The sequence below is a fragment of the Anabrus simplex genome, chromosome 5 (genome assembly GCF_040414725.1).
Source record: "Anabrus simplex isolate iqAnaSimp1 chromosome 5, ASM4041472v1, whole genome shotgun sequence".
In the NCBI taxonomy this organism is placed as follows: domain Eukaryota; kingdom Metazoa; phylum Arthropoda; class Insecta; order Orthoptera; family Tettigoniidae; genus Anabrus; species Anabrus simplex.
Genome location: NC_090269.1, coordinates 227,023,585 through 227,041,930, shown reverse-complemented (window position 1 = coordinate 227,041,930; position 18,346 = coordinate 227,023,585). Strand labels below are relative to the sequence as shown.

The window sequence follows — 18,346 nt, the reverse complement described above, 5'->3', positions numbered from 1 at the left end:
ATTTTTTAAGACGCCCTAATATCACAATGTCGAAAGAAAACTAAATGTGAAGACCTACAATATAGAAAGCTCATAAAATTGATCAACAATAACATAACGTTGACCGTTGTTTGTTGTGATGTGCTTTGTGTCTTCTGTTGCCACTCATCTCCGATAGATAGGATTACTGCTACGTACCGTTTTTTTTAAATTTTCTTTATGTCGCACCGAAACAGATAGGTCTTATAGCGACGATGAGATAGGAAAGAGCTAGGAGTGTAAAGGAAGCGGCCTTCGCCTTAATTAAAGTACAGCCCCAGCATTTTCCTGGTGTGAAAAAGGTAAACAACGGAATGCCATCTTCTGTGCTGCCGACAGTGGGGTTCGAATCCACTTTCTCCCGGATGCAAGCTCACAGCTGAGCGCCCCTAAGCACACGCCAACCCACCCGGTCGTACCGAATGTAACAACCTGTCTGAATGCCATTCCCCTGGTTCATAAATTTTCTGATACTACTGGTACGTAATACACTGGTTCATCATAGCATTCGAGCTATTCAACCGCTACTCTGAGGCACTGCTTGGAATGGGCAGTGTGCATATTTAACGGAATAAGGGCAGAGGAGTGTTCATGGCTGTCTGCGGCCTGGTCATTCCAGCTTTGGAACTTTAGATCGTTAGATCGGCACTGTAGTACGCTTACTGTTCGTTAAAAGTGAGAAAATGTGCAGTTTTTTATTTGATCGAGTATTTCATATGATAACATTGCTTTTGATCGCTACATTCCTACTGACGTTTTTTATAATGACCTATGTTGACTTCAGTTAGGAAAACCACAAGGTCAGTATTTCTGAGTATCCCGTAGTGAAGCACGGGTACATCAGCTAGTTGCATAATAATTTTAAATTATTTGACTAGCAAATGGCAAAGAAGCGTTCTGTTCAAGAGAAAATAGACTGTCACAACCTAGACTTAAAATAAAAAGTAATGCCACAATTTTATAAGTTATGGGAGTTTAAATCTGCAGTTCACTGTTGGCATGTGCGAATGTGGACACTAGGAGCATCTAACGTGATTGGCTTCGACAGCTTCGAAGCATCGATTACTTTTATTGACAACCTTATGGCTGAACATATCGTTTCTTCCAGACATATTAATACTGTACGTTCGTGACACGTAAGGACACAGAAGAAAATCCCAGTATTTGTCATAAGTCATAAGGCACACGAGTTTGTGGAGGAAGTGAACATAAATTTAACAAAGGGGGATGTGGACAAAGAAAACCTTTGGAACAGTGCTCAAAGTTAGCTTCATTGTGAAATGTCTTCATCGTCAACACTCTCTCACAGAGGACAGAACTATATAGCTCTACACACGGCTGTACAAGTAATGTGACATTATCAGTCAGTGGCAGATTAGCTAACAAGCTGTTTATCTGTTTTCAAGAGACACAAGGCACTTTCGGTGAAATGTATCAAAGAAACTTAACGCAATAATATGTCGAAGCATCATTCACGTGGAAGTAAGTTAAAGTGGACTAAAACGACGAAAGAACACATGAGTTTTCTAACTTCAGTCCTTGACAAATATGTGTATGTGAGAAGAACCTATTGCTTTGTGATTTCTGGCCAGGACATAAAGATCGTACTGTTTGAAATGGAAGTTTTCCGAACAAAGATGTTACGCTCACGATATTGGCAACGAAGACAACAAAATATCGCAAGCCTCTTGATGTAGGCCTATAGCCTACTTTTGTATGCAATATAATCTTTATATTAGAAGGATCGTTGACTTTTTAAAGATCACAGTGTGGAATACCACAAGTAACACGAACGCCATTTCATTGTAAGAATTCACTCTGTGATATACGAGTACAATCAACTTTCTGTACCAAAGTAGAACTACTGCTACTACTACTACTAAACGTTTTCATTCCTCCCCTGAAGGGAGAGGCGGGCCTCTTGGACGGTAACGCCGTCTCCCAGGCCGGGAGATTTGTGACTGTGAAGGGGATGCACGGAAAAGGTGAGGGGGTTGGCGGCCGTGGCCTATACTAGGAAATGTCCCGGTATTCGCCGTAGTGCAGGAGAATGGAAAACCACGGAAAACCATTCTCAGGACAGCCGACGGTTGGGGCCAGCCGAGAGGTCCAGTCCTGTCCCGTCTCCCGAATGCAGAGGCGTAGAGCCACGGTAGAACCGTGGCCACCTCTGCTCTGCTCGGTTGGCCGGTCAGAGTGCAGAGCTCTTGGACCATGGACCAGCTGAGGCCACTTAAGGGACGCAACCCAAGGGCCGAAACCCACTCTGCATCTACAGACGCAAAGTAGAAGTCTATGATGGAATATGTTTGGCTTTTGATATTGGACTGCTTGAATGCGGAAGTTTCGCTGAATTTGAAAAAATGGCTTTAGTCAGATGTGTATTGTGCTCATTTCCACTTTGCTGTGACTACTTCATTGAAATCCCACATCTGCACACTGAAGGCTGAATAGTTATGCAGCACTACAAGGTCATTGTAGACAAGTTTGTTGTTCAGATATCGTAATTATTTTTAGTAGAGGTTTGTGACACCTGTTTATTGGAAATATAGCTACATTATATAGTCACCACACTGAAATATCTGTATCTATGGTTTTCTTGTACTGTAACTTTTTTACTTTGCCTTGTTTTTGTGTTGCAAAAGTTGGAAATCTCGTTTCTAAATTATTCGACTCACTGACGGGGAATTCAAACCTTCTGCATGGACTAAGAACGTCTCGGATAGACAAGCCACTAATTGAATAAAGGAAGCTGGAATACTATGTGAGCGATTGGATCTGGTCACATGTTTTAGCGCAAAGTGCACACTTGGCGTTTTCGTTACAGTACGTGGTAATTTCAACCATCTTAGCAACAAAAATTCATTCTAGGTATTAAAAGTATCTTTACCGTATACATTGTGTTTAGTAATATCTTGAAATTTCGATAGAACTGGTTTGGGTCCGAGAACTAGGACTAAATTTACTTCCTCTACGACTTTTAAACTTTAGATTTATCGCAATAACTCATGCATTGTAGGTAAATACCATCAAAACATACTGTTCATTAACAACAGTCCACTTCTATGGTGTAGTGGTTAGTGGGATTAGCTGTAACTGCCCGGGTTCGATTCCCGGGAGGAGTTTCGATTCCCTCATCAGCCATCCTCGAAGTGGTTTTCCGTAGTTTCCCAGTTCTCCTCCAAGCAAATGCCGGGATGATACCTAAGTTAAGTCCAAGGCCGCTTCTTCCCCTCTTCCCCTTCTATCCCTTCCAGTCTTTCTAACCCCAACTGTTCAGCATAGCAGCGAAGGCCGCCTGGGCGAGGTACTGGTCCTCCTTCCCAGTTGTATACCCCGACCCAAAGTCTCACGTTCCAGGACGCAGCCTTTGAGGCGGCAGAGGTCATATTTCTCGCTGAGTCTGGAGGTTAAACGATTTAAGAAAGAAATAAAGAAAGTAAATAATAGCACCCAATACAGCCAGGGATTCGTAAAAAATCCATGAAATGTAGTATACATACTACAGAGATTATAGTAGCATCTAATACATAATACAATGGATGTTCCAAAGGCAGTAATCAATTCTTCTTCTTCTTCTTCTTCAGGATGAGATGTTAAAGTGATAAAACAGTAATGAACAGTTAATGAAGCTAAATTTTACCTATCTTGGAAATGGAGTAACCTTTCCCTTAATGGAAAACGCTTTGAGATGAATATTCATTTAGAAGTTAGAATGGATAGTTTCTATTTGATCGATACATTTCGTATTGGATACAATGAGACTTACCTTTACAATATCCGGAGCATCTTCTCGTATCAATGTCCCCAGAGTATGTTTCTCCTGTAAATAAAACAAAAGATTAGAATATGTGTATTATATTTCTACATTTGGATTAAGGCTACTAAAATAACTAAACTTATACCAATGGCTATACACCTATGTTTTAAGGTCGGAAGCAGGCGTCATGGGACAACTAAGCTCTATTGTAAATAGTGAAGAATAAGATAAACGTTTGTCCTGGACAGTAGCGTAGCCAGGATCGCCCAATGGGGGGGGGGGGGTTACAGTTACAAAATTAAGATATAACATAATGAAACTGCTTGTGCGTGTCTGGTTCGCGCATGTATGACTGTCATAAGGATACGCCCCAAGGGCTCTGAACTTTGGAGCGTGGGTTGGCGACCACGGGGCCCTTAGCTGAGTCCTGGCATTGCTTCCACTTCCTTGTGCCAGGCTTCTCACTTTCATCTTCCTATCCGACCTCTCTTGGTCAACTCTTGTTCTTTTCCGACCCCGACGCTATTAGGTTTGCGAGGGCTAGGGAGTCTTTCATTTTCACGCCCTTCGTGGCCCTTGTGTTCCTTTGGCCGATACCTTCATTACCTTTGGCGCTTTGCTATACGAGGAATGGTAATTTGTGTGTCCAATTGAGAAGCTTTCTTGCTTGCTTGCATAAATATGTTTATGAACTCCTCTTCTGCGTTTCCTCTGATCTTGATAATTCTGTCCTCCACAACATTAGCATATGAAAATGCTTTTGCAATGTCCAACTCTTCACTTTGAAAAAATCTGCTAAGAAGAGCACTTACATTAAATACTTGATTTAGTATATGTAGAGCATTAGTGCAGGCTTCTTTATTATTCCATTATACTATATTTTCAAGAACTGCAACGACGGCATCAAACAGTTCTAGAAATACTGCAGTTGAGTCATGGCGCTCCACCCATCTTGTTAGACACAATGCTTTAAGCCTAGTTTTGTCACTTTCAGGAACAGTGGCATCTATCGATTCTTTAAATGCATTTAACCTTTTAGGAAAACTAAGAAATGAACAAATATTCCCCACAGTACCCAAACAGTTTCTGATTCCTTGGATTGAGCATGCATGGGTTATAGCAAGATTGAGAACATGCGAACTGCAGTGCACGTACAAAGCCAACGGGTAGGTCTCCCTTATTATCGCTTGGACGCCATTAAACTGCCTACTCATAGCGTTAGTTCCATCATATCCTTGTCCTCTTAAATATTTTAAGTTGACTCCTATCTTCTTAAGCACATCAATTATTTTGGCAGCCAAACCTCTTCCAGCGGCGTCAGTGATCGGTACAAACTGGAGGAAGTCCTCCCTGAGTGTCTGAGAGTCAGGGTTGACATACCGAACACAACGTGACATTTGTTCCATTCCAGAAATGTCACTTGTCTCATCGGCCATTATAGTGAAACACTGTGATCTGTTCACTCTGCGCACGATGTTTTCAACAATAAAGTAATTGCATACGTGAATGATCTCGTTTTGAGTTTGTGGGCTAATGTACATAGCATTGCGGCTGCTTGTAAGCAAATGAGTTTTTAAATCCTCATCCCCATTTCTTGCACGAAAATGAAGGAAAGTACTAAAATTTTCATCATTTTCAGTAGGCTCTTCATCATTCAATATAATGGGTCCATCGTATCTATGTCCTCTAAGGGGTAAACCTTGGCGGCCACACAAAATGATAGTTTCGATAATAGGAATAATCTTCTTTCTGTTGTCTTCAATTTCCTTTTTCATGTTCTTCTTACAATTTACTTTTCGTCGCACCGACGTAGATAGGTAGATACGTAGATGGGACAGGGAAGCAACCATGGCCGTAATTAAGGTACAGCCTCAGTATTTGCCTGGTGTGAAAATGGGAAACCATGGAAAACCATTTTCAGAGCTGCCGACAGTGGGGTTCAAACCCACTATCTCCCGAATGCAAGATCACAGCTAACTGTACGGCCAACTCGCTCGGTTTTACGTACATGTAACCATGTAGTTACGAAAGCATGGTAAGATAGTTAACAACTAAGTGAACTAATTTGAATGATTATAAAGTGAGTAATTCATCTAAGAAGAGTCGAATATCGGTATTATTTTCATTTTATTTTCAAAATCCACTTGGTGGCTGCGTAAAGACAAAGAATACACTATAACAACTTCGTTAAATATAAGGATTTTTTTGTAAATGATAAATCCATGATCTTTGTCTGGCGAATATAAGTGGTGTCTGAATGAGTGTCAGAAGAGAATCCCTGAGCGCTTTGAGGTCCTTGGTACTGATGTTGAAACTCGTCTTCTTAGGGGTTGTCCCTCTTGCACCGATCATGAGACCCCTCACTTCTACGTCGTCAAGCTCGTATTTATTGTTGTTATATGGCTCTGTAGGCAGGTAGATATACTTCTTTTCTCTGTCTACTTCATCTGGTTGGTCGTACAGTAACAGATTTGGCCTAATCCAGCTTTAAAATCTAGTTCAATTTGAAGTTTAAAAACATAATTTTCGAAACGTTTGTACTTGACAAATGGGAGCATAGTATGACCCTGCTTTGAGAACAATAATGTCCTTTCTCTATGTACAACAAATACATTACAATGCGGAGTACATTGTTCTTTTAGTAACTTGACTTGCGGTGCGGAATATGAAGCGTCTATTAACGAGTGTCAGTTCAACTTCAGGACAATGTCAATCGGAGTGTTTCTATTGAGGCGAGAAGATAAACAAAGCACCGTCACCGTTTCAAAAATCTTTTCTGTTTCGAAGCATCGATGTAGTTGACATGTACGGAAGGACTGAGCTTCTGTTCACGCGACACACGGTACACGAAACGTTGTGGTGTCGAGGCATAGAGACAGCTGATTGAGTCGGCGGTGTTTCGAAACACACACACACACACTACGACCAAAGGGCCGGCGCTGCAGTCATGCAGACACTGAATCACCTCCATACTGACTTTGCATATTCCAACAGTTAATAGACATTATCTATTTTCTATTATCTATTATCTATCTATTTTAAGCAATGTTTATTTAGTTTATTGTTAACTGTCAGTTTATATTTATTTTCTTTTTGTGAAAGTTCCATGGGGGGGGGGGGTTCTAACCCCCAGTAACCCCCCCCTGGCTACGCCCCTGGTCCTGGAATATAACACTGCTTAACGTCTAGGACAACGCCGTTATCAGTGCCGGTTTTCAAAGCGTGCTGCGCGACCCACCCGTTGTCCGGCGTGACCAAATAACAATTAGGAAATGTGAGTGTGAGATGTTGGACAAGGTCACGGGGTTTTACAGTCGATGCTTATACACCCGTGCATAACAGAGGCGTAACCCACGGAAATAATGCTTGCCCATTTGATATGGTGGAGAATTATATGATGGGTATTAGTCCCTACCGTACCTTAATTCTTATTTCAGCGGGCGAGTTGGCCGTGCGCGTAGAGGCGCGCGGCTGTGAGCTTGCATCCGGGAGATAGTAGGTTCGAATCCCACTATCGGCAGCCCTGAAGATGGTTTTCCGTGGTTTCCCATTTTCACACCAGGCAAATGCTGGGGCTGTACCTTAATTAAGGCCACGGCCGCTTCCTTCCAACTCCTAGGCCTTTCCTATCCCATCGTCGCCATAAGACCTATCTGTGTCGGTGCGACGTAAAGCCCCTAGCAAAAAAATAATTCTTATTTCTGCATGTTTTTACGTGGTCTATTACGCCTATTGCGCCCTTGTCTTCGAAGACGGCATTTTGTATTCACCATACATAATCATTAGCTACTACACCATAGGCTACCTTTTATTTCTTTGTTTGCTAGTCTTTCACTATTGTCACTGTCTCCTTTTTTATTTTAGTTTTTATAATTTTGCAGAATTATAATAATGTTCTTTTGGTCTTATAAGTAAGTAAGTAAATAAATAAATAAATAAATAAATAAATAAATAAATAAATAAATAAATAAATAAATAGCATATGAAGACTTTATAAATGAAGCAATTGGCTAACATGTCTCTTTTATGTTTAGAATGCATGACCTCCAAGAAAGGGCTACTAGTAGAGAGTTTATTGAATTGTGAGTGAATCAACCGTTCTCAGAACTGGAGTGCTCTAGCTTATTACCTAGGCGTGTAAACTGTGTGTTTCTTTACACTAAACAAGACCTGTTTTATCGCTCAGCTATCGCTCCTTATCACGGGTATTACTGTATTATAAACCATGGAGAGTAACTTGCTACAAATTTTTCCTCTTTCATTTTACACCTGGCAAATGTCTCAAACTGGCAGTTGCAGAGCAAGATAGTGAATAAACCAGATCTTATAAACCTTTCTTTGAGACGTCATCTTTGTTTTCTCCTTGCCTCCATCATTTATGTTCTCTCAGTCGCAGTTCGAAAGTTGTTACAGTTACCTTATTTATTTGCTAGTGTTTTAACGTCATACTAACGCGTCGAAGATTTTCGGCGAAGCAAGGATGGAAAATTGCTAGGACTGGGAAGATAGCGTCCGTGGCCCTAATTGAGGTACAACCCCAGCATTAGCCTGGTGTGAAAATGGGACGCCACGGGCTGCTGACGGTGGAATTCGAACCCACCATCTCCCGAATGGAAGCTTACAGCTATGCGAACCGTATCGCACCGCCAGAGTTACTTTCAAACCAAACATCTTAATGATGTGGATTATAGGACAGTGTTTAAACACCCAATTTAAAAGTACTTAACACAAAGAAAACAATAGACAAAACGTCATAAATACGAACAATTACACCAAAAGCAAAATAGCATCAACACAAAAGAACAATATTTGTTCAGAGAAATAGAGAAGGCCTGCTGCCATTTCTTGATGGATACAGTACTTTTGTATCCATCTCTTGGCACAGGCCAGAGTAAAGGGTAGCTTCCACCGAAGTCCCAGTCTCATGCATGGCTGTGACAATATGGAAGCTGCTGGGGTATGGGTGGTGCCGAGTAATGACATTCAGAGCACGACTAGTGCATGAGTGTTATGAAAGGTGTTGCTCATAGGGTCAGTCGTGCTGCAATAGCACTTTCTGACCCAGTGAGGAAAGCAATGGCAAACTACCTCACTTCTCGTCTTGCCTAGTACACCTCATTTTGGTGCTGCCATTGGTTTTTGCGGTTTCCTTATAACCACATAACCTTTGGTGGTGCTATTTGAGGATCCAACCAGCCTCTGGGCTGATGACCTAACAGACAGACAGACAGAAATAGAGATAAGAAGATGAAACAGTTCATGTACCGGCTCAAAAGAGACACCATAATTTAAAGCAAGCAAGTTTGTTGTTTTAAGTGACTGTTAATTAATGTAGTAGAATATCTATCTATAGAGGATATAATAAAAATACTGGCAAACTTTCAAGGGTGGAGAAGAAAAGTAGATTATTTGAACTTGGGTTTGGAAATGCCTAGTTTCTAAGTTATGTGATTTTCAAGTATGAAATGAAATGTCGAATGGCCTTTAGTGCCGGGAGTGTCCAAGGACAAGTTCGGTTCGCCAGATGCAGGTCTTTTGATTTGGCTCCCGTAGGCGACCTGCGCGTCGTAATGAGGATGAAATGATGATGAAGACGACACACCCAGCCCCCATGCCAGCGAAATTAACCAATTATGGTTAAAATTCCCGACACTGCCGGAAATCGAACCCGGGGCCCCTGTGACCAAAGGCCAGCATGCTAACCATTTAGCCATGGCACCGGACTTCAAGTATGATTTTAGTGTATTCAAGTATGGTTCTTTTCCGGAATAATAATACATGTTGTTGCCATTCGTTAAAACCGATATTGAAAACGTGTACCCTCTGTCTGTATACAGGCCTCAATTCATCACCTTATCAACTTCTAAATAAGCTCTGACATTCATCACGGAATTTTGATTATTTGTTAAGCTTCACTAGTCATTCAGCTCAGTCAAGATACGTAGATACACATTATAATACAACAGTGCCTTGGATTCAGTTCCAAACAATGAACGCATAGCAAACACCAAGTTCATACTAGACAAACTGTTAACCCAGAATTTAAGCAAACCCGGGCCCATATTGATATGACTTATTTTTCTTTCCTACATGGAAGGAAGTTATTAATGAAATTTTGTCCCGGTTTATTTTACACTCGATATAAATAAAGTTAACTTTTTGTCTGCACACGCTTGTTATTTTCCGACTCCGACGATATTACGTACAGCGGCCTAGGGAATATTTCATTCTCTCGCCCTTCATGGGCCTTCTTTAATCTTTGGTCGATAGCTTCAGTTTTCGACGTGTCGGACCCCTTCCATTTTTAAATCTCTGATTAATGTTGATCGAGGATGGTTGCCCAGTTGTACTTCCTCTTAAAACAATAATCACCACCACGACCACTCTCGGCTGACTTATTATTTTTTTGTTTATAAATTGCTTTACGTCACACCGACGATGGGATGGGGCAGGGCTAGGAGTAGGAAGGAAGTGACCGTTTCCTTAAATAAGGTTACATTTGCCTGATGTGAAATGGGAAACCACGGAAAACGATCTTCGGGGCTGCCGATAGTGGTTCGAATCCACTATCTTCCAAATACAAGTTAACAGCTACGTAAACCATACCACTCAGTTCAGTTTTTATCTGTCCGTCTGTTTATAACCACATCACAGAAAAACTTATTGATATAATTTATTGAAACTCCTGCCCCTGTGAGTGGGGACAGTAGAATAACACCCACGGCATACTCTGCCCATCGTGAAAGGTAACTAATAGGGGCCCCAGGGACTATTAACTTGGGGGTGTGGGTTGGTGATCCGGGGGCCCTTAGCTGAGTCTTGGCATTGCTTCCACTTGTGTCAGGCTCCTCACTTTCCTCTATCCTATCCGAACTCCCTTGGTCAACGCTTGTTCTTTTCCGATCCCGACGGTATTAGAGCATTCGACGCCTAGGGAGTCTTTCATTTTCACGCCCTTCGTGGTTTATGTCTTTCTTCGGCCGATACCTTCACTTTTCGAAGTACCGAGCTCGATAGCTGCAGTCGCTTAAGTGCGGCCAGTATCCAGTATTCGGGAGATAGTAGGTTCGAACCCCACTGTCGGCAGCCCTGAAGATGGTTTTCCGTGGTTTCCCATTTTCACACCAGGCAAATACTGGGGCTGTACCTTAATTAAGGCCACGGCCGCTTCCTTCCCACTCCTAGCCCTTTCCTGTCCCATCGTCGCCGTAAGGCCTATCTGTGTCGGTGCGACGTGGAGCAATTAGCAAAGCCAAAAAACTTTTCGAAGTGTCGGACCCCTTCTATTTTTTTTCCTCTCCGATTATTAATAGAAATTGGTTGCCCAGTTGTACTTCCTCTTAAATTCCTCTGTGGTAGAAACCACAATAACACATCTTGTGATCTGTGTCTGTGCACTAAGTCTAATTTCGTGTGTATATTGCTAGCCTGTGCAGCCCTTGTAAGGCAGACCCTCCGAGTGTTGTCGGCATCTGTTATTGTAGTGAAGGATAGTTTTGCGTGTGGTAAGTAATGGAGTGCAGTCGAACGAAGGCAGGTGATGTAGGAAATATTAGATTAGGAAATGAAGTCTTAAAGGAAGTAGATGAATATTGTTACTTGGGTAGTAAAATAACTAACGATGGAAGAAGTAAGGAGGACATAAAATGCAGACTAGCACAAGCAAGGAAGAGCTTTCTTAAGAAAAGAAATTTGCTCACTTCAAACATTGATATCGGAATTAGAAAGATGTTTTTGAAGACTTTTGTGTGGAGCGTGGCATTGTATGGAAGTGAAACATGGACGATAACTAGCTCAGAAAGAAAGAGAATAGAAGCTTTTGAAATGTGGTGTTACAGAAGAATGCTGAAGGTGAGATGGATAGATCGAATCACGAATGAAGAGATACTGAATCGAATTGGTGAGAGGAGATCGATTTGGCTAAATTTGACGAGAAGAAGAGATAGAATGATAGGACACATCTTAAGACACCCAGGACTTGTTCAGTTGGTTTGAAGGAAGTGTAGGTGGTAAAAACGGTAGGGGTAGACCAAGGTATGAATATGACAAGCAGATTAGAGCAGATGTAAGATGCAATAGTTACGTAGAAATGAAAAGGTTAGCACAGGATAGTGTGGCATGGAGAGCTGCATCAAACCAGTCTATGGACTGATGTCTCAAACAACATGTTAGTTGCAGGAACGTTGGGGACAACGCACACTTACCTAGTCCCCGAGTCAACGGAATTAACCATTACGGTTAAAATATCCGACCCGACCGAGAATCGAACCCGTGGCCCTCTGAACAGAATGGATCTAGGCTGACCATTTAGCCGAGGAGTCGGACAGCCTTCAAATGAAACATCAACGTCGAGTTCTCACGCACAAAAACAGACTAACTGGGCCTAAATAGACGTAAGTAATACAGATATATGGAAATTATGATTTTTATATTTTTTTCACCATTTGCTTTACACCGCACCGACACAAATAGGTCTTATGGCGACGAAGGGATAGGAAAGGGCTAGGAGTGGGAAGGAAGTGGCTGTTACCTTAATTAAGATACAGCCCCAGCATTTGCCTAGTGTGACAATGGGAATCCAAGGAAAACTATCTTCAGGGCTGCTGACAGTGAGGTTTGAGCCCACTATCTCCCGAATGCAAGCTCAGAGTTGTGCGACCCTAACTGCACGGCCAACTCGCTCCGGTAATTATGATATTTAAGTGGTAGACTGTACTCGGTTGTGGTTGTGATTATTGCTATTATGAAGGGAAAACTGTTAATCGATATTGGGAAAGAAGAGTTTCGATTTCTAGAACAATGTGATGTCGTAAATTCTTGTTGTCAATACGAGGTGCTCTTTTCAGATACATTCCCAATGGAGGTGAGCTGCATGTACCTTTTTAACTAGATACCAACCCTCTTGCCAATCTTGAATTTCTGACAGTACCGGAAATCAATCAATCAATCAATCAATCAATCAATCAATCAATCAATCAATCAATCAATCAATCAATCAATCAATCAATCAATCAATCAATCAATCAATCAATCAATCAATCAATCAATCAATCAATCAATCACCTGAATTTAAAGCTGTCACTCAGATGGCAGATTCTCTATCAATTGTTTATATAGCTTTTCCTGAAACGTTTTCAATGAACTTGGGCATTTATCGAACATTTCCTTTGATTATTTATTCCAATCCCTAACTCCCCGTCCTAGAAATTAATATTTGCCATAATTTGTTGAATTTCAACTTCATCTTTATATGTTGCAAAGTTTGGGCTGGGAAGACTTGGGAGAAAGGAGACGAGCTGCTCGACTAAGTGGTATGTTCCTAGCTATCAGTGGACAGATGGCGTGGAACGAGATCAGTGGACGAATATGTTTGAGTGATGTCTTAAAAAGTAGAAAAACTCACAATATGAAGATAAAGCTGGAATTCTAGAGGACAAACTGGGGCAAATATTCGTTTATAGGTTGGGAGTTAGGAAATGGAATAACTTACCAAGGGGGATGTTCAATAAGTATTCAATATCTTTGCGATCATTTAAGAAAAGGCTAGGAAAACAACAGATAGGGAATCTGCCACCTGGGCGACTGCCCTAAATGCAGATGAGTAGTGATTGATTGATTGATTGATTGATTGATTATGATCTTTTCTATTTTTAAAAACTCCGCTCAAGCTTATTCGTCTACTAATGTCATTCCACTCCACGTCTCCACAACAGTTCGAAACATAGTCGAGCATCTAGTCTCCTTACTCCCAAGTCTTCCCAGGGCAAATTTTGCAACATTTTCGTAAAACTACTCCTTTGTCGGAAATCATCCAGAACAAATCGTGCTGCTTTCCTTAGGCTCTTTTCCAGTTCTCGTATGAAGTAGTCCTGATGTTGGTCCCATACACTGGAAACATACTCTCACGCCCTCTCCTTTACATCCTTACTGCAACTCTTAAATACTCTCATAACCGTGCGAAGAGGTATGTAACCTTTCTTAACAACCTCGTTAATATGATTACCCCAGTGAAGATCATGCCTTATATTAACACCTAGGTTCATACGATGTTCCCCATGAGATACCATCACCCCATCAACACAATAATTAAAACGGAGAGGATGTTTCCTCTTGGTGATACTTACAATGACTTTTCATCCCATTTACCATTTATGAAATACGAATATGGCTAGACAATCCCTAATAAAATAATATCAGAAATATTATTCTGAAAGCGTAATATGAAATGAGCTATACTTATCACGTAGGTAATTCATTTTCTCTGAAGATGAATTTTTGAGAAAGGCAGTCAAAGGTAACTCAGGCGCCATCATGGTCTACGAGATTCATAGCATGATAGCTCAATGAAATCCTTACTGAATTTTCATAAAGGCGGCCGCAGTTCGAATCCTTGTCAAAGTACATAAGAAAAAAACATATACATCACATCTCTGTGGTTCGGATTTCCCTTAAAACGATAGATTTCGAAGGTTAATAGTACCAAAAAAAAAAAAAAAAGGCTTGGTTTATGGATTAGCATATTAGTTTTTAGCATGGCTGACCTGGATTAATATCCAGCTCTCTCATAGCAGATTTACGTTCTGGTATGAGGAGTGAAGAAGAATGGTCTTACAAGGAGAGTCTGCAGCGTGCTGGACACCAATTTTGTCGAACTTTTGCGAGGTTAATCTACATGGTCACAAAATAAGTAGCCAACCTATTTGAAAATTCTTTCGATGGGCTTTAATTTTCGAAGTTTAACGTTTCGATTTTCAAACACAGTTTTAAGCCATCATATACGCCAGCATAGTCATATAGTCACATGCAATATTAACTGATGTTTGAAAACTGAAACGCTACAATCTTAAAAATTCAAACCCATTTGGCAGAATATCCAATTAGGTATTGATTTTGTACCCATATATACTATATTAATCTTTCAGAAGCTCGACAAAATCGGTATCCACCACCCTGTAGACTCCTCTTGTCAAGCTCGTAAGAATAAACGAGATAAAAATAGGTGGTGATTGTTGTCAGGGAGAAATACGATGGTATTATTGTCTCAAGTAAGGAGGGAAGGGAGTTAAAACCTCCGTAGCAACCATACTCGACTTTCTAGTCCGGCATTTTCCCTGACTTTATTTATTTGCGAATGCTGAGATGAAACCTAATATAGAGTCCTTGGTCACTTCCTTTCCAATAAATTAGAAGTGAACACACTAATAGAGACGACGTACCCAAAGAGTTTACATATTAGATAGTCTTCATATGGACGAAGTAAACAGATTTTTGCCCCTTAAAATACTCTAAAATAAGCGAACTGGCAATGGGTAAAGGCGAACTTAGTTCGCTATGTTACAGCAGGACATAAGCTTGATTTACACTCAGTAACTCGTGGAATTTAGAAATAATAATAAACAATGTTATTGGCTTTACGTTCCACTACTACTTTTCGGAGACGCCGAGGTGCCAGAATTCAGTCCCGCGGGAGTTATTTTACGTGCCAGTAAATCTACCGACACGAGGCTGGCGTATTTGAGCACTTTCAAATACCACCGGACTGAGCCAGGATCCAACCTGCCAAGTTGGGGTCAGAAGGCCAGCGCCTCAACCGTCTGAGCCACTCAACCCGGTAGAATTTGGAAATGAAATACATGGTGCCGTAATTCACTTAGCTAACAACAAAAGTGGTTACTGTACCGGGTTAATTCCTGCGAGCAAAGGGGCCGGGTTTAAAATTAAACACTTTATTTTGCTTATCGTCAATGTTACGAATAAGGAAAAATCTGTACCTACTTCTCCTTCAAGGGCCTTCATGTCCTGCGCCGGTAGTGACTTAAGTGTTTCTACCACCGAGCTCGATAGCTGCAGTCGCTTAAGTGCAGCCAGTATCCAGTATTCAGGAGATAGTAGGTTCGAACCCCACTGTCGGCAGCCCTGAAAACTGTTTTCCGTGGTTTCCCATTTTCACACCAGGCAAATTGGGCTGTACCTTAATTAAGGCCACGGCCGCTTCCTTCCCACTCCTAGCCCTTTCCTGTCCCATCGTCGCCATAAGACCTATCTGTGTCGGTGCGACGTAAAGCAACTAGCAAAGTGTTTCTACCACTGTAACATCGTAGAAGATAAGAAAGTGTTTCTCTCAGTTATCAGAACTATTTTGAGTTTATACAATAACGCCCAAATAATGGAAGTATTGCTCGTAACTTAGAGAGCTGTGCTCTAAAATTCTAAGATTCTGGCAACATAAGATTCGTACAAAAGCAAGCAAACTTCTAGTTTTACATAACTGGTGATAACACAGACAGCATAATTCAAAAAATGAAGGCGTTTGGAAGTATGCTAGATCACTCAGCAGTAGAACCATAATGATTCGATTCAATAAAATCAACGCGATTCGTAAATGTGTGATGGAAAATTGTGTTGAAGCCGCTTTATAGTGTAAGATGATTTATACTATTTTGCAGCTTACACATTTTCAACTCAACTTAAAGAATATACAAGATGTTCACTGTGAACACAACACATTGCACACTGCACACGTACCGGCGACACAGATGAAGAGCCCCAGCGCCACAAGGGCGGCCGTCTTCATGATGTTGGATAGCTGAAGAGCATACACTTCACAATTTCACTTAGTAAGGCAGGCAGTCATGCAGTCACTAACTGAGGAGGCCGCTGATGCAGGACGTTATATAGCCTGTGGAGTGCCGCGACCAGAGTCCAAGGCGGTCCGTGGTCCAGCTCACAGATTCCCTTTTATCACAGGCACCAGAGAAATGCCCATCACATGTAAGAGCTGCCATAAACCGCGATACTCAGTATCTCGGAAACAATGTTCTTAAAAGTTATAGTCCAACTATCGGCTGATTTGTCTATCCCATTTAAATGTTATATTCCGCAACATGGACATGTGAACAATTTTCTTATATAGAAGCCTTCCAAAACCAGTTTGGAGGGTTCGAAGCCAGCTCAGCCCACTGGTATAGCCTGGTAGATTTACCGAGACGTAAAACCAGTCATGCGGGACACAATTCCGGCACTTTAGTGTCTCTGAAAAACCGTAAAAATAGTTAGTGGGACATAAAACCAACATTATGTTTACTATTATTATTAATATATTTTTTTTTCTTTGTTCGTATCGGCCTACTAAGGACCACGTTATTTCTGCTGTCTTCTTTGGGCTTTGGTCTTTGCCCAGTGCTCCTTCATTCATTGCCGGTATTGTTCTTTACTTCCCTCCGTCCACTTCTTTCCCGTCTACAACTTTGGCCTTTCTTGAAAACCCTGGTGGTCTTTTAGTTTCCTCCTGAGTGTATTGCGTTCTTGTATATCTTCATAAGTGATGCCCATCTCCTGTGGGTCCCTTTCTACCTCCTTGAACCCAGTTGGCAGAGTCTTCCCATATTTAAAATAGGTAAAGATCTGGTTCGATATGGATATGGACTTCTTGTTGTAAACGTCTTTGGTCAGTTGATAAACCATTTCCATTTTATTCATGCGCAACGCAAACGCTTCTTTTTCAGCGATGTTTGGTTTTATCCGCTGACTAAGATATTCAAACTTATCTGTCCGTTTGATTGACCCCTGGTGTACTTTTAGCTTTCTTGGTGGTGTCTTGATGTTAGTTATGAATTGCGTTTTCTCCAAAGAGAAAATTATTATTATTATTATTATTATTATTATTATTATTATTATTGTTGTTGTACCGGGTGTACACCTCCTTCCCGTTGAACTGTGTGTCTTCTAGAAGGCCATCTGTGCCATGAATCTTGAACTAATGTAAAACTATAGATACTTGGACCTTCAAAAATTAGATGTCCCTACCATCGGCCTATGTGTCCCCTCTGGAAGGATTAAGTACAATTAGTTCTTGAGGGAATTTCAGTTTTTTTGAAGATGGCAAACCTTAAGTTGGTGAAGATTGTTTTCTTCATGTGTTTAAGCTGTCAACCCTCCTATTGCTTCCTTCTTCCTTATTAACCAGTTATTAACCAATCAGGAATTTTGTGTATATTTGCTCTAGCCAATTAAAATTGGGAGTATGTACAGTAATCCTGGCTATCTGAAGAGAGTTCTGGAAACATCTCCTCGGAAATTTTATAAAAGCTGGGCGCTTTAGGGCCTATTGTCACCTTCATCCCTCCGGTCCAGTGAGTGCGGCGTGTTATCAAAATCAAAAATCAAATCAAAATCTCTTTATTTGCAAATGAGGTGTCTACCTCGGTGGCAAATGGTACACTAAAATACATTATTGTCAAGCACTAAATTTTAAATTAACAGGAGACGAAGAAAATTTTCCTAGAATACAATATTATACAATTTACGCTAATAATTTTTTCTATTAAACACACACATCATCCTTAATAAATTTATATTGTTTACAAAATTCTACTTATAATATCTTACAAACATAGTCAACTCATATACAGTACGGTATGTGAAATTACTTCTAATAATACTATACAACTGGTATAAGATTAAAATTAACATTGAATTTATTTACATATTTATATTTTACCCATTTTGGAACCTAAGTATTAGGAGGCAGGGGCTGTCTGCCGTCGTTCGGAAGGCCCAACTACTGAA

At 40.9% G+C, this 18,346-nt stretch overlaps 1 protein-coding gene across 1 annotated transcript in view; it reads right to left on the bottom strand.

Moving 5' to 3' along the window:
* The window catches only part of LOC136874458 (uncharacterized), a 296,911-nt gene extending 280,506 nt beyond the window's left edge, over positions 1–16,405 (bottom strand). The window contains exons 1-2 of the mRNA XM_067148087.2: positions 16,304–16,405; positions 3,788–3,841 (exon numbers count right to left, since the gene is read on the bottom strand). Of these exons, the coding sequence (XP_067004188.2) occupies positions 3,788–3,841; positions 16,304–16,352 (103 nt within the window). The 5' untranslated portion in view covers positions 16,353–16,405. The remainder of the gene's footprint in view (positions 1–3,787; positions 3,842–16,303) is intronic.
* Between the last annotated feature and the right edge of the window lie 1,941 nt (positions 16,406–18,346).